The sequence below is a fragment of the Lycorma delicatula genome, chromosome 3 (genome assembly GCF_047948215.1).
Source record: "Lycorma delicatula isolate Av1 chromosome 3, ASM4794821v1, whole genome shotgun sequence".
NCBI classification, from domain to species: Eukaryota; Metazoa; Arthropoda; class Insecta; order Hemiptera; family Fulgoridae; genus Lycorma; species Lycorma delicatula.
Window position 1 is genome coordinate 36,835,285 of NC_134457.1, and position 12,382 is coordinate 36,847,666.

Sequence of the window (12,382 nt, forward strand, 5' to 3'; positions counted from 1 at the left end):
TCTTACTTTAGTGCAAATCAAACAATTACTAATTGAGAAAAATGTTTTGATGTGTTTTTGTTAAGTAACTAAGATAAATAAAATAGAATAATATTCTACTTTAAATAATGAAAGAAAGCTATCTACATGAAGAGGGGGGAAAACATTTATTTTAATTATAAATATTGTTTCTTTGTGAAGTTTTATTTTTTAATCTATACATTCTTTGAGATATATAAACACATTTGAAAGAATAAATCTGATACATTTTAACATTATATCTTACTCATAACTGATGCACTTATCCTTCTGAGGTTTTTTAAAATTTAAGTAGTTTGAAATTTTTCTCTAAAAAATACATAGAACTGAAATACAAACAAAAAATTATGTTTCATACAAATTGTATATTCTTAGTTATATTGGTACGTATAATACAGTATTACTTTGATTATTGCTTTATTGCTGTTCATACAAAAATCATTAGTGATTTGTTTTCAAATTAATATAAAAACATTCACATTAATATATAAACAGACGGAATTAATAAAAATGCATATACATAGTTTTATGCTGTTACTATAAAGTTTATATTCCTTTTTTATTTCTTTCACATTCAAAATACTCATTCTGAAATATTCTTTTTAAAAGTATTGGTTTAGTACTGCTAAATAAATGAAAATTCTAGACTATAAGAAATAATTTGTATATTTCAATAGCTTTTTCAATTGAAACATTGTGCCATTGTTTTTTTTAACTCTTACAGACTTAAATTACGGACTTATTGGAAGGTTTTCTCTTACATATAATAAGACAATGTAACAGAAATGCTATTTTTTTTTCTTATTCACATTGTTTTATCAAATTAACTAGTAATTTATTTTTTTTTTTGTTGTAATTATTAGATTCAGTTTCCCAAAGATTTTAATCTGAAAAAATATTTTCTAAAGAAGTTGAATTTATCCAAACAAGTGAAAAATTTTTTTCATGATTTTATTTTGTGTATAAAAATCCTTCCACCTTTTTTGACATTAAAATGCATTATACTTTATATTATGAAAAATGAATTAAATAAAACTAAAGTTTACATTTTTAAAACTGAACTAATTAATTTATTTTCATTTTTTTTTTTTTAATATTTTCTTTTTAAAATAAAAATGATGTTTATTTTTAAAGATTATACTGAATAACAACAAAACCTTCCATTATATTTTTAATTTGTTTCTTTGAAGAAGGAAACTAAAAAGTTAGATTTTTACTGGTAAAAATTATAATAATTTATAATTTAAGAAAAATTATTTATTATTTGTAATAATTTAATTTAATTTATAATTATCATTATAATTTAAGAAATCAAAATTCAATTAAAAAAACCTATTTCAAGAATATTTTTAAAACTTTTTTTATGTATTTTGATTTTTTTATTAGCATTGCATTGCACATGAAATCTCTTAAATGAAAAATTTCTCAACAGTAATAATCCCTATGTATGTTATAATTTTTAACACAGGAAATAATACAATCGATCCTGATTTTAATAAAATTGCTAATTAAAAAAAGCTTGCATAAACAGGATAAACTTACTGGCTAAGCCAGTCAAGTTCTGGAATTCAATCATTTTAAGCTCTACTTATAATTTTATGGTAAAATAAGCCCTTTTTGTTGAAAAACAATAACCTAAATAACGAATCGTTTTTTGTATAAATGTTTATTTCTCACTTTATGATGTATAGTTGTATTTATTTTTTTCTGTAAATATAAAAAAAACTGATTATTTCTATACTTGTGGAGGACTTAATAAAAACTTAATGGTGAGACTTTTGTTTTATGTTCTTTTAATAATTAAAATTCTATTTCTATTTTAAATAAATTAAAATCCAAATTTTTAAAAATGTTGATTTTTTTTAATTTAGGAGCTCTTCCATTATGGGTAGGGATATTAAATTATTTTACTGCAGACTTTAACAAAATACATTTTGAGCATTAAAAATTTGAAATTGCTAAAAAAATTTTTTCATCTTGGGTGCCCTTATATTTAAGGGGTAGCATTGGGTTAGAATTAATTTTTAACAAAATAATAGCTAATAGTTGATAAATTTAAAAAGAAAACTTTAAATTTGTTTAAAAATATATAGTTACCGAAGTAATTCTAAATGAACAAAGTTCTAATTTTCTAAAAGGAGGTGAAAATTTCTGATTAAAATTTTTTTTTTCAAGACCATAGATTATGGTGAGACGGGCAAAAGATTTTTAGTGGTTTGAAGGCCTATTGTTGTAGAAAATAGAGATGCAAAAACTCCCATTAATTTCTTTTCTGAAGCAAGATACAGCTAAAAATATAAAAAGTAATTTTTTGAGAAGGGTGTTAATATTAAATAAACATTTTTCGCAATTTGTTATCTTGATAAAAAAACTTCAACTTTAGCAAACATTTTTTGCTAAAATGTCCTTGGAAAGATATTAAATTTTATTTTTGACAAAACACTCCACTACTTTAATATTTTTTGAAAAATTTAGTATACTTTCCCCTGCCTCCAAAGGTATTACCCGGTCTACCAAGCTTGAAGAAAATCAGTTAACAAGGTCTAGAGTTACTGACCAAATTCAGGCCATCAACATCGACATAGGCTTAAACATCCATCTGACAAAAATTAATTTTTTGAGTTGAGATCATTAGAATAAAAAACCTTTGACAAATTATTTAGTATCTATTTTAATCGATATTTTTTTTGTTAAAAAGGTTTTTTTAAATGTCTCCTTAAAACACAAAACTTTTAAAAAAAAATCATTTTTAACTTAATTCCACATTTATATACTTTTCCACGTAGCTGGGAAAGTAAAAATACAGTTTCCACTACAGAAACAGATTATATAAATTATTTAATTTCAAGGTACTGTAAAAACTTGCAGTTGCCAGGTGAAATTCGACAAAAGTTTACATCTAATGTTTAGTAGGAATTTGGTGTTTTATTAAAAATATTGCAATTATTACAATTATTGAAAAAGTTATTTTTTTGTATAAAAATTTGAGAATATTTTGATATTGAATATTCTACTTTTATTTACTCAAATAATAATTTGAAACTACTGCAACAAACTTGCAAGTAGAAATTAATATTTGTTGTTTTTATTATTTTTATTGGTTGTTATAGATGACCACATGACCTTTCAACACTTCCTAAATACTGATTTTAATAGTAAATGCAGTAGAAAATTATCAGGTCTTATAATAAAATTGTTTAAATGTTAGATTTGTGTTAAAACTTTACTAGACAAAAAAAAGATTCAAAGTACCATTTTAACTAAGTACATTTTTAGGGAGATTTAAGATTTAAAAAAAATAAAGCATGCTATTTCAAATGGAATTTAAGCCTGGTTCTGGAATATCCATGAAGTTCCTTCTTTCCTTAGATACGCATTATTGGATACATTTACTCACAGATACAAAAAAACACATATGAGGTCTAAATGCAACAACAAAGATATCCTAAACACCACATAAAAACAGTACACATATACAAAGAAAAACAAATTTTATTTATAGCACATAACTATGCAAACTCAATGTGCTTGAACCACATGATATTTACAAGTAAGTAAATCTGAAAAACAACATACCAATTTATCAAAATCAGATCAAATTCATACAGATCTTTTTTGATGATTGAAACAAGCAAATTGCCATCTGTAAAAGCATTAACAACTGGCTTGTAATTTGGTGATATTCTGGAAGCATGTTCCACACTGTTTGAAGGTGAGCTATTAAAATTCATTTGAATAAATTAAAAAAAAAAAGTATTATCATATTTTGTGTTGATCATGAAAAAATTTTGCGTTTCTAAAGTGAATAGTCAGCAGATAAGTTCACAATTACAGTTATTTTCTTAAGTTAATTGTTTTGCATTGACTATAAATCCAGACAAAAGGTACTGAATGTCTAATTAGAAAATATTAACATTTTTTCGGCTATTATATTTTTAAAAAAAATAGTGAAAATCAAAAAACGTATTTTGTTTATTTTCTTTTGTTAAAATTTTATTTCAATCCTTTTTATTACTTATTTGAAGTAGTTCAATTATTTTAAATAAATGCTTACAAGTATTTCCCAACATTATTAATAAGTAGCAGATTTTTGGTTTCAGATACACCTAACAATGACTACATAAAATAATATGTGTAACAATGTTGTATGAGGCAAATAAAAAATCATTCAGTTACTTTTAGCTAAAACTACACCAGATGGTCCAGTTGACTTTCAGCAGCACAATTTTACACATAATTTGAATAACTCTACACCTATATAGCCAGTAAAATACCTAAATCCTTTAATTAAGTTCATATTACAATTTTTTTTTCTTTTCAGGTGTGCTTTGTGTCTACAATTACTGCTAAAAATTACAATTTGAAAAAAAATCCTCATCACAATGAGAAAATGATACCTGATAATTATGTTTCTACTGTGAATTCTAATTGCTCCAGTGAAGCTTCATGCACTAGCTGTTCTACTTTACGACTGTGCTATCCAAACCCAACTGGCCCTGGATACATAGACTACAAAACAGTGGAGTGTAATGGCACAACACCATTTTGTGATAAAGATTCTGGTAAAATAAAATGTTTATATGTGTTAGTAGAACATGCACTTATTTAGTAATTAATATTTATTATGCTATTAACTATATACTCAGATATAAATTATGTTTATTTGTCATCATTAAGTTAACATGGAAGTTGAGTGAGAATATAATGATAAAATTATTGATTATTGCTTAAACAATTGCCAATCATTAAATCATTGAATTTTATTACTTCTGCTTGAAATAATAACTTAGAATATAAATTATTGAAAGAAATCATCTAGCGACATACTATTTACAAAACCTTTTGTCACATGAATTGTAATTAGAATTTATTGATTTTTCTACCATTTTTATTCTCTCATTATACTAACAAAAAATACTTACTGGAAATCGATAAATTAGTTTATATATTAATTAGTTTGTATTATATTTGTGTCCACATAAATCATGCATATTTTAATATAATATATTCGTCTTCATCATCATCATTAAGGTGAAGTAATATTTTTCCTATCTAGTTCCCAAGGTATCAATATTTTAAATATTTATTATATTACAGCATCCTACTAATTGCAAAGCTCATGAAAGATGAAAAATTTATTACAAATTATGTTTATAGATATAGAGTATTACAGATTTGGATCATTGCAAGTCCATTCTTTTTTTTTTAGTATGCTATTAATAAAATGTGTAAATGAGATTTATTTTAGCAACAGGTTTAGTACAAAACACTCGGATAATAGTAAAAGATATGGAAACTTCTTTTAAGATAATTCTGTAAAAAAAAAAATTTAACAACACAATATATTGTTAGTATACTGTTAAACAGAATTTTTGTTAGAGATATTTTATGACAGATATAAGATGTTTGAATTGAGTCTTTATATATATGCAAATATTAAATGAGCAGCTTAGATTCTGATTCAGAGCGTCAAAGTTATCCTTAACGACAAAAACATCGATGTGCAGTAGAACAACTTGTGTGTTTGTGGAGAAGGAAGGCAACCATCGGTAGCATTCCTGTCTGGTGCAATCCATTTTGGTGGTTTGCTTGGTTGTAATAAAATGCGATTGCCTATTGTTAAAATAGTATGTGTCAATACTCCTATCACAATGTAACGTATACTATTTTCAATATAACTTCTGCAGTTGGTGTATTTTCAATTAGAATTATAGTGTGTAGAATTACGGTGTGTTGATTAGGACAGGAGTGGCTATAAGAAGCCAGACTAAATATAATACAATGAACGTCTACAAAAAAACTTCATAGAAAATCCCAATATTTGACGTTCAAATACACAACCTCGCGTTGCTGATTTATATGGCATATCAGTTCACACGTTGCAAAAAATTGTAACTAAAAGCTTAACTTGGTGAAAATGAAAGTTTCACTACACCAGGAAAATCTCGAAAAAGAATAAGAAAAAGATTAATAATGATGATTTTCAAAGACTGGCAAAAAAAAATACTATTCAGCAACAACGAATGTATACTTGTTTAATTTTCGTATACACCATAAAAAATTATCGACATTAAATAACTTGTAAGTGGTTTTGAAAATAGAACATAAACGTTTGGATTTCGAATTTACGGGTGAAACGTTAAGAAAAATTTTACGGAATATGGGTTTTATGTGAAAAAAGAGTACTTTAACATACAAAAAAACTAAGACAACCAAAATATTTTTCAACCTGAGAACTACTCAGTCGTAGTATGTTTTACATTAATAATAGTTAAGAAATTAACGAATTCTTCTTCACACAGACAGTAAATAAATAATGTATATGGTAGTAAATTTATTATTTAGTTATGCAATAAATAATAAACAACAGAACTTAAAAGGATGTAAATCATATATTAAACATAAAAAGGGGCTAAAAAGATTGATACATAATTTGACAATGTTAAGTTATTAACAAAATTATTTTTAAACAATAATTTTATTGAGTTTCAATTTAGTAAATTAGCAATGTTCAATGCACTGTGAAATTTTATCAAATAAGAATGTATTAATATTCCAGTAAATTGTCTTAATGATCAAATTATAGTAAATTCTTATGCAAGGGTCGGTCACTACAGTATCGTTTGTAGCAAACAAGTCTAGTTCAGCTTTTGCAAATTGTTTGATCTAATGAACTATTCCTCTGGATTACATAAATAAATAGAGTGGTCAACAAAATCTAGCATGATCTGTACTGAAGTGTAGAAGATTATTTGCCTCATTGTAAAATTATAATCACTTCTCAGTGATAGGATAAATTTGTAAAATGGATGTTGTAACACAAACATATATAAAACAAAAAAACCCAAAAATATATATTCTCATAATGTACATTTTTTTCAGATAAAATTTCTCAGTTAGCTTGCCAAAAGTTACAATGAAGTGTGAATTTGTTTTTAAATATTGAGTATGACCTTTATGTAAGATAATTTAATTGTGTTTTGACAGCATGATCACTGTGAATATTATGTAATACATTAAGTTCTAAATCATTTGTTCATGAATAACCACTATTTAAATAAGTGTAAATGTTAGCAGTTATAATGCAAGAATTACCAATTACAAGATAACAATTTTATAATATAAATACAGTCACCGCCTGGAGAAATAATTAACACCAATAACTGAAGTACCTTAAGCTTAGGTCAGATCTTAAAAAGATTATAAACACAACTACATACACCAATGCAACTAGTGTATGCATAGCTGAATACTACAGCAGTGATGTAATAGATAAATATTGTAAAATGACAAATACTAATTTGAAAGAATTTCAAATTTTTAATAAATGAGTGCTAATCTACAGCAAACTTATAGCAAATTTATTATTCTATGCAAAAAATAATCAATTTTAAAAGATATTAAATACATTTTCATTTAATAAAAGACTATTTTGTTATATATTGTTAGCTTTTTAAAATACTCCCTGTTCTGGATGTGAACTTTCCAATTAAATAAATAATTTTTTGTTTAGGTAGTTGTTCTTCAACACCAACACCTGACTGTAGAACAAAGGATGAGTTTATATGTTTACATGATGGGACATTTCCAAATCCAAACAACTGTTCTAGATATTACACTTGTAAAAATTTACGAAGTTACTCCTTTGAGTGTAGCAATAATAATTATTATTATTATTACTATAATGACTGTCGTCCTTACGGTTGTTACAATTTTTACTGTAGCGGATATAACGGGCGAAAAATATACTATTCAGGATCATCAAATATATATACTTACTGCATCGGTGGTTTGCCTACTTTAGTTAATCGCTGTGAAGTAAATAGTTATTTAAATGAAACAAGCCAACGATGTGAACCTTATTGTGAGTCAGAAGGATTTTTGCGAGATGAAAATGATTGTACCAAATATTATCGATGTAACAGAGAAACATATGGTTACAAAAGAACCCAATTACAGTGCCCAGAAGGAGAAGCATACAGCACATATGAATTTCGTTGTTTACCTCTGTCGCAAATACCATCGTGTAACCCTAGTTCAGCAAGTTTGGCAATAACTTTATTTGATAAATAATATGTAAAGAAGAAGCTTTTTTGTGAAAACTGTATATAATATTTACACTAATTACTTTAATGATATTCATATAATTTAAATGATGATGGAAAACAGGAAGGGGTAACTTACTGTTAAGGAGTAGGATGTAATTCACAGCGTGGAAATCACATGGATTAACGTTTTTCCATATTTTATTACCGGTGTTATGTTTTCCCTTTGTAACTGATTTTGTTATAGTTGTTTTTATCACCTAGCCACTCCTATTCCTATTTTATTGTACTACTATTACTAGTATTTAATTTTTTTTATGCCTGCATACCATGTATTATTGCTTATAAATAAATAAGGAAGTAACAAATTGTAATTGAATGCTTTTTGAAATGTCTTTTGAAGATCATCTCCAGATTTAATTTTTCCTAATATCTTTATTCTTTAGCTTAAAAATTCTACATGAAATTAAATTTAATTATAATGATATAACTGACTTATTAAAAAAAAATACTCAAATTATAAAAATCCGTTACAGTTGAACAGAGAATCATATTCTTCAAAGTAAAAAGATTTTTCAGCTGACACCAGCTTTAACTTCTTTTATTCACAGAGCACTGCAATTTCCAATGAAATGTAGTTCTGAATAAGATGTTTTTATTCAAATTAATCCTTTTGATTTTTAATACCTATTCATTCTTACTTTATTGTATTACAATTACTAGTATCTAATTTTTTTTTATTGTCTTCATATCATCTGTTATTATTCATAAATAAATAATGAAGTAATAAATAATAATTGATGATCTAGTAATAAGATTATTTACAGGTTTTATGTTTTCTAATAACTTTCTTCTTTGACCAAAAAATTCTATATGAAATTAATTTACTTCTAATAAATTGAGTTTGCATTTATCAAAAATCTGAAATATAATTAATACAAATGTAATAATATGCTTAGTTTAATAAAATATAATAATATATCTTACTCATTAACATTTAAAAATGTATATATATATTTTAACAGGCATTATTACATTTGTGTATATATAATAGTTTTAGTGAAACATCTGATTATGTAATATTAATTGAAAATTATAATTTAGAATCTTATTATTTTTTAATTTTCTAGTTTAATTTTATTTAACTATTCTGGAATTTCTGTTTAATTTCATCTACATTAAAGTTAACTTACCAGAGTGACTGAAAAATAGACCCTCACAAGACCAACATACACTGAGGCATATATGCCCAGTCTTTAATAAATTGCAAAAATTCTTATCTTTTAGTTCATTACTCCTCTAATACTGTTGGACAATATTCTCCCTAAGTAGGAGTTGATCACATTTCACTTATTTCTATTTTGTTACCAATCATTTAATTGCTCTTTGGTTTGATATAATTCTGATCTAAATTTGTGTACACGTTCTCAAATTTTTAACTTTTCTCTCTTTATATTCATCATCCTCTCAATCTTTTTATTCTTTGCTTGGTTTTAATGTTTTCTTCCTCTTTATAATTATCATGTTCTCTTAATCTTTTTGTTCTTTCTTTGGTTTTAACATTTAAATTACTGTACGACTTTTACTTTTTTTTAAAATTAATATAGTAATTTAATAACTTTTAAATTACTGTATTGTTTTATGATTATTATTACTTTACTTTATAGATTAATATATATAATTCTAATTCTAAAATACAATAAAATATTAATTCTTGTAATCTGGATTTTGAACTTTTTATTATCTGCAGTAATAAGCCCTAATTGAGAGCTTTTAAATAAAAAATCATAAAAAGTACTTATTTTCATTGGTTCCAGAGTTATAGCCAAATAAAATTTAATAAATGGAATATTTTATTCTTAAAGGCACATCGGTTCGAATCAGACTTCATATCCTTTTTTTAACTTTTTTTTTAATTTAAATATATAAATTTATTAATAATTATTAACCTCTGAATGTAAGAAAAATGTTTACGATAAATAATAATTGAATAACAATAAAAAAAATAAAAAAATATCAGAAATTATTAATGAAATAAAATTTTATGTACTTTTCATTTAAAAAAAGTGTTTATGTAATTAAATAGGCGTATAAGGAAGTCACATGGTGTCCAGATCAGATTTTTTATTTTAGTTATATGGTTGTCGAGTTCCAAGGTCGTTCACAACAACATATTTTACGAATAAAGTAGGACAATTCTTAAGTGAAAAATTTACTGATAACTGGGTTGAACGTAAAGAGCCGGTAAACTGGCTACCTAGATCACCGGACCTTACTCCCTGAGATTACTGTTTTTGGGGATAAATAGAACGTGAGCTATACACGCAAAAAACAGACAAACATGATAAACTACATTCATACATATCATCCTCATTCATCCTCTGAAGTAATATATTAAGGTGGTTCCGGAGGCTAAACAGAAAAAACAAGCTCTAAAATCATTTCCCAAATAATATCCCTTTCCTCCTGAGTTATTCTGCATACCAGTGTAGCTGACTTGACGTAACATGTGACAAAAAGTTTTTAATTCTAAATTTTGCATATTTTTTAGATATAAATTAACCGTAATATTAGAAAGTGTCAGAAAAATATATAAATGATTAAAATCGTATGATGGTAATAAAATTTTAAACGAATAATTAAATGATTATAAATTGATAACTTTACTATATGGTTCTGATGTGATAAAGTTTATGCTGTGGCATTTTTTTAAACAGTTTATATTAAAAAAAGAGAAGGAAAACATAAACCGACATAATATAAATTTATTTTTGTTCATTAATATTATCAGTATTTTATTGTTAAAATTTAGAACTTTTTAGGTTGTATTTTATTCATAATTTCTATCTATTTAGTATTCACAATAAAAATACATTAAAATGTTTTCATTAACCATAAGAAAATTGTTTATTTGGCCCAAGTAAGGTAAGGTTAGGGCTTTTAGTAACTGAAATATAAGTAATGCAAATTTTATCAATATATTTCAATTAAAAAAGTTTAAATTGATTTAGCGCACATGCATCTGTAATTTTTACGATTCATTCATTTACAATTTTTTACAACTGTTTAACAACATAAATAAACAGCTGCTATTGTTTATCATGTGTGTGTTACTAATTTAAAGTGTGTAAACTATTTAACTGCAATCTTTTAAATTCAGTGATCTTTTTTGAAAACATCATACCGTGCCTAAAAGACAAAGACATTCTTCAGTTGGGAGAAATTCAAAAAAAGCACGTATGATGATAGGGGCAGAGACTGAAGATGAAAGACAGTCAAGATTGGAAAGCGACCGAATACACACAGCCTAATCCCGTTCGACTGAAACAACTGAGCAACGGGAAATATGTTTAGAAAGCGACCGAATACTCACAGATCAATCCCGCTCAACTGAAAACACTGAGCAACGGGAAATACGATTAGGTTTGGGGGCTCAGCCCCCATGTCGGAAAATTAAAAAAAATGGACTTTCTGTTATCAGATAACGTATCTAAATTGCATGAAATTTTTCCTAAAAACATTAAGCTCTTAACTTGGAGTAAAGTTGATAACGTCAAAAATTTTCCAGTTGAAAAAAGAACTTTGGAAACCTGGAAAATCAAATCGCCGAGCGAAGTGAGGCCTGGCTGGGAGGTCCGGCGAAGCCGGGCCGAGCGGCTAGTCACCTATAAATACTTAATATTTATGTCATAAATATTTAACATTATAGCAATAAACAGAAAAAAAGTTTGAAAAGGTCTAACCTGATAAAAGTACTTTTTAATTCAATTTTTCTGTAGTAACATTTATTCTGCAAAACGTTTTCTGTTGAATATTAAGATTCATATTGTTGACTTACATTTAAATGATATATATTAACAGTGACCAATTAGGGTTGCAAAATCAATGATAGAGATAGCTTTTGAAAAAAATTTTAACTTTTTATAAAAACAGCGCTAAAAGGTATTAATAAAAATTAAGAGTTGAATTTTTGAGAATTTTTGAAATTAAGAGTTGAACCTCCTGCTTTTTTTGATGTCTGCTAAAAACGTTCCTCTACTGAATACTTACAATTTATATTTACACATTAATAATTCATTGTTTTTCACAATGTACAGATATATCGTATTACTAATTTTATGCTGTCCACTTTAGTTTTTCTTATTGTTTATGATGATGCATCTATTATAGTAATCAAATAGTTTTCTCTTAGAAATGCAGTTGTCAAACTTTTTATTTAATAGCACTCATGTGAATTACTGATCAGTATTGTACCACAGAACTATTAAATATGTCATCAACTATGTAATATGTCAGCAGGAAAGCGAGAGTTATATTTC

At 25.7% G+C, this 12,382-nt stretch overlaps 1 protein-coding gene across 1 annotated transcript; it reads left to right on the top strand.

The window, feature by feature from the left end:
- Nucleotides 1-242: 242 nt before the first annotated feature.
- LOC142321508 (uncharacterized) lies at nt 243-8,437 on the top strand. Its single transcript, XM_075359645.1, has 3 exons — nt 243-401; nt 4,340-4,580; nt 7,532-8,437. The coding sequence occupies exons 1-3, from the start codon at nt 366-368 to the stop codon at nt 8,089-8,091; spliced, it is 837 nt and encodes a 278-aa protein (XP_075215760.1). The 5' UTR covers nt 243-365; the 3' UTR covers nt 8,092-8,437.
- Nucleotides 8,438-12,382: the final 3,945 nt, after the last annotated feature.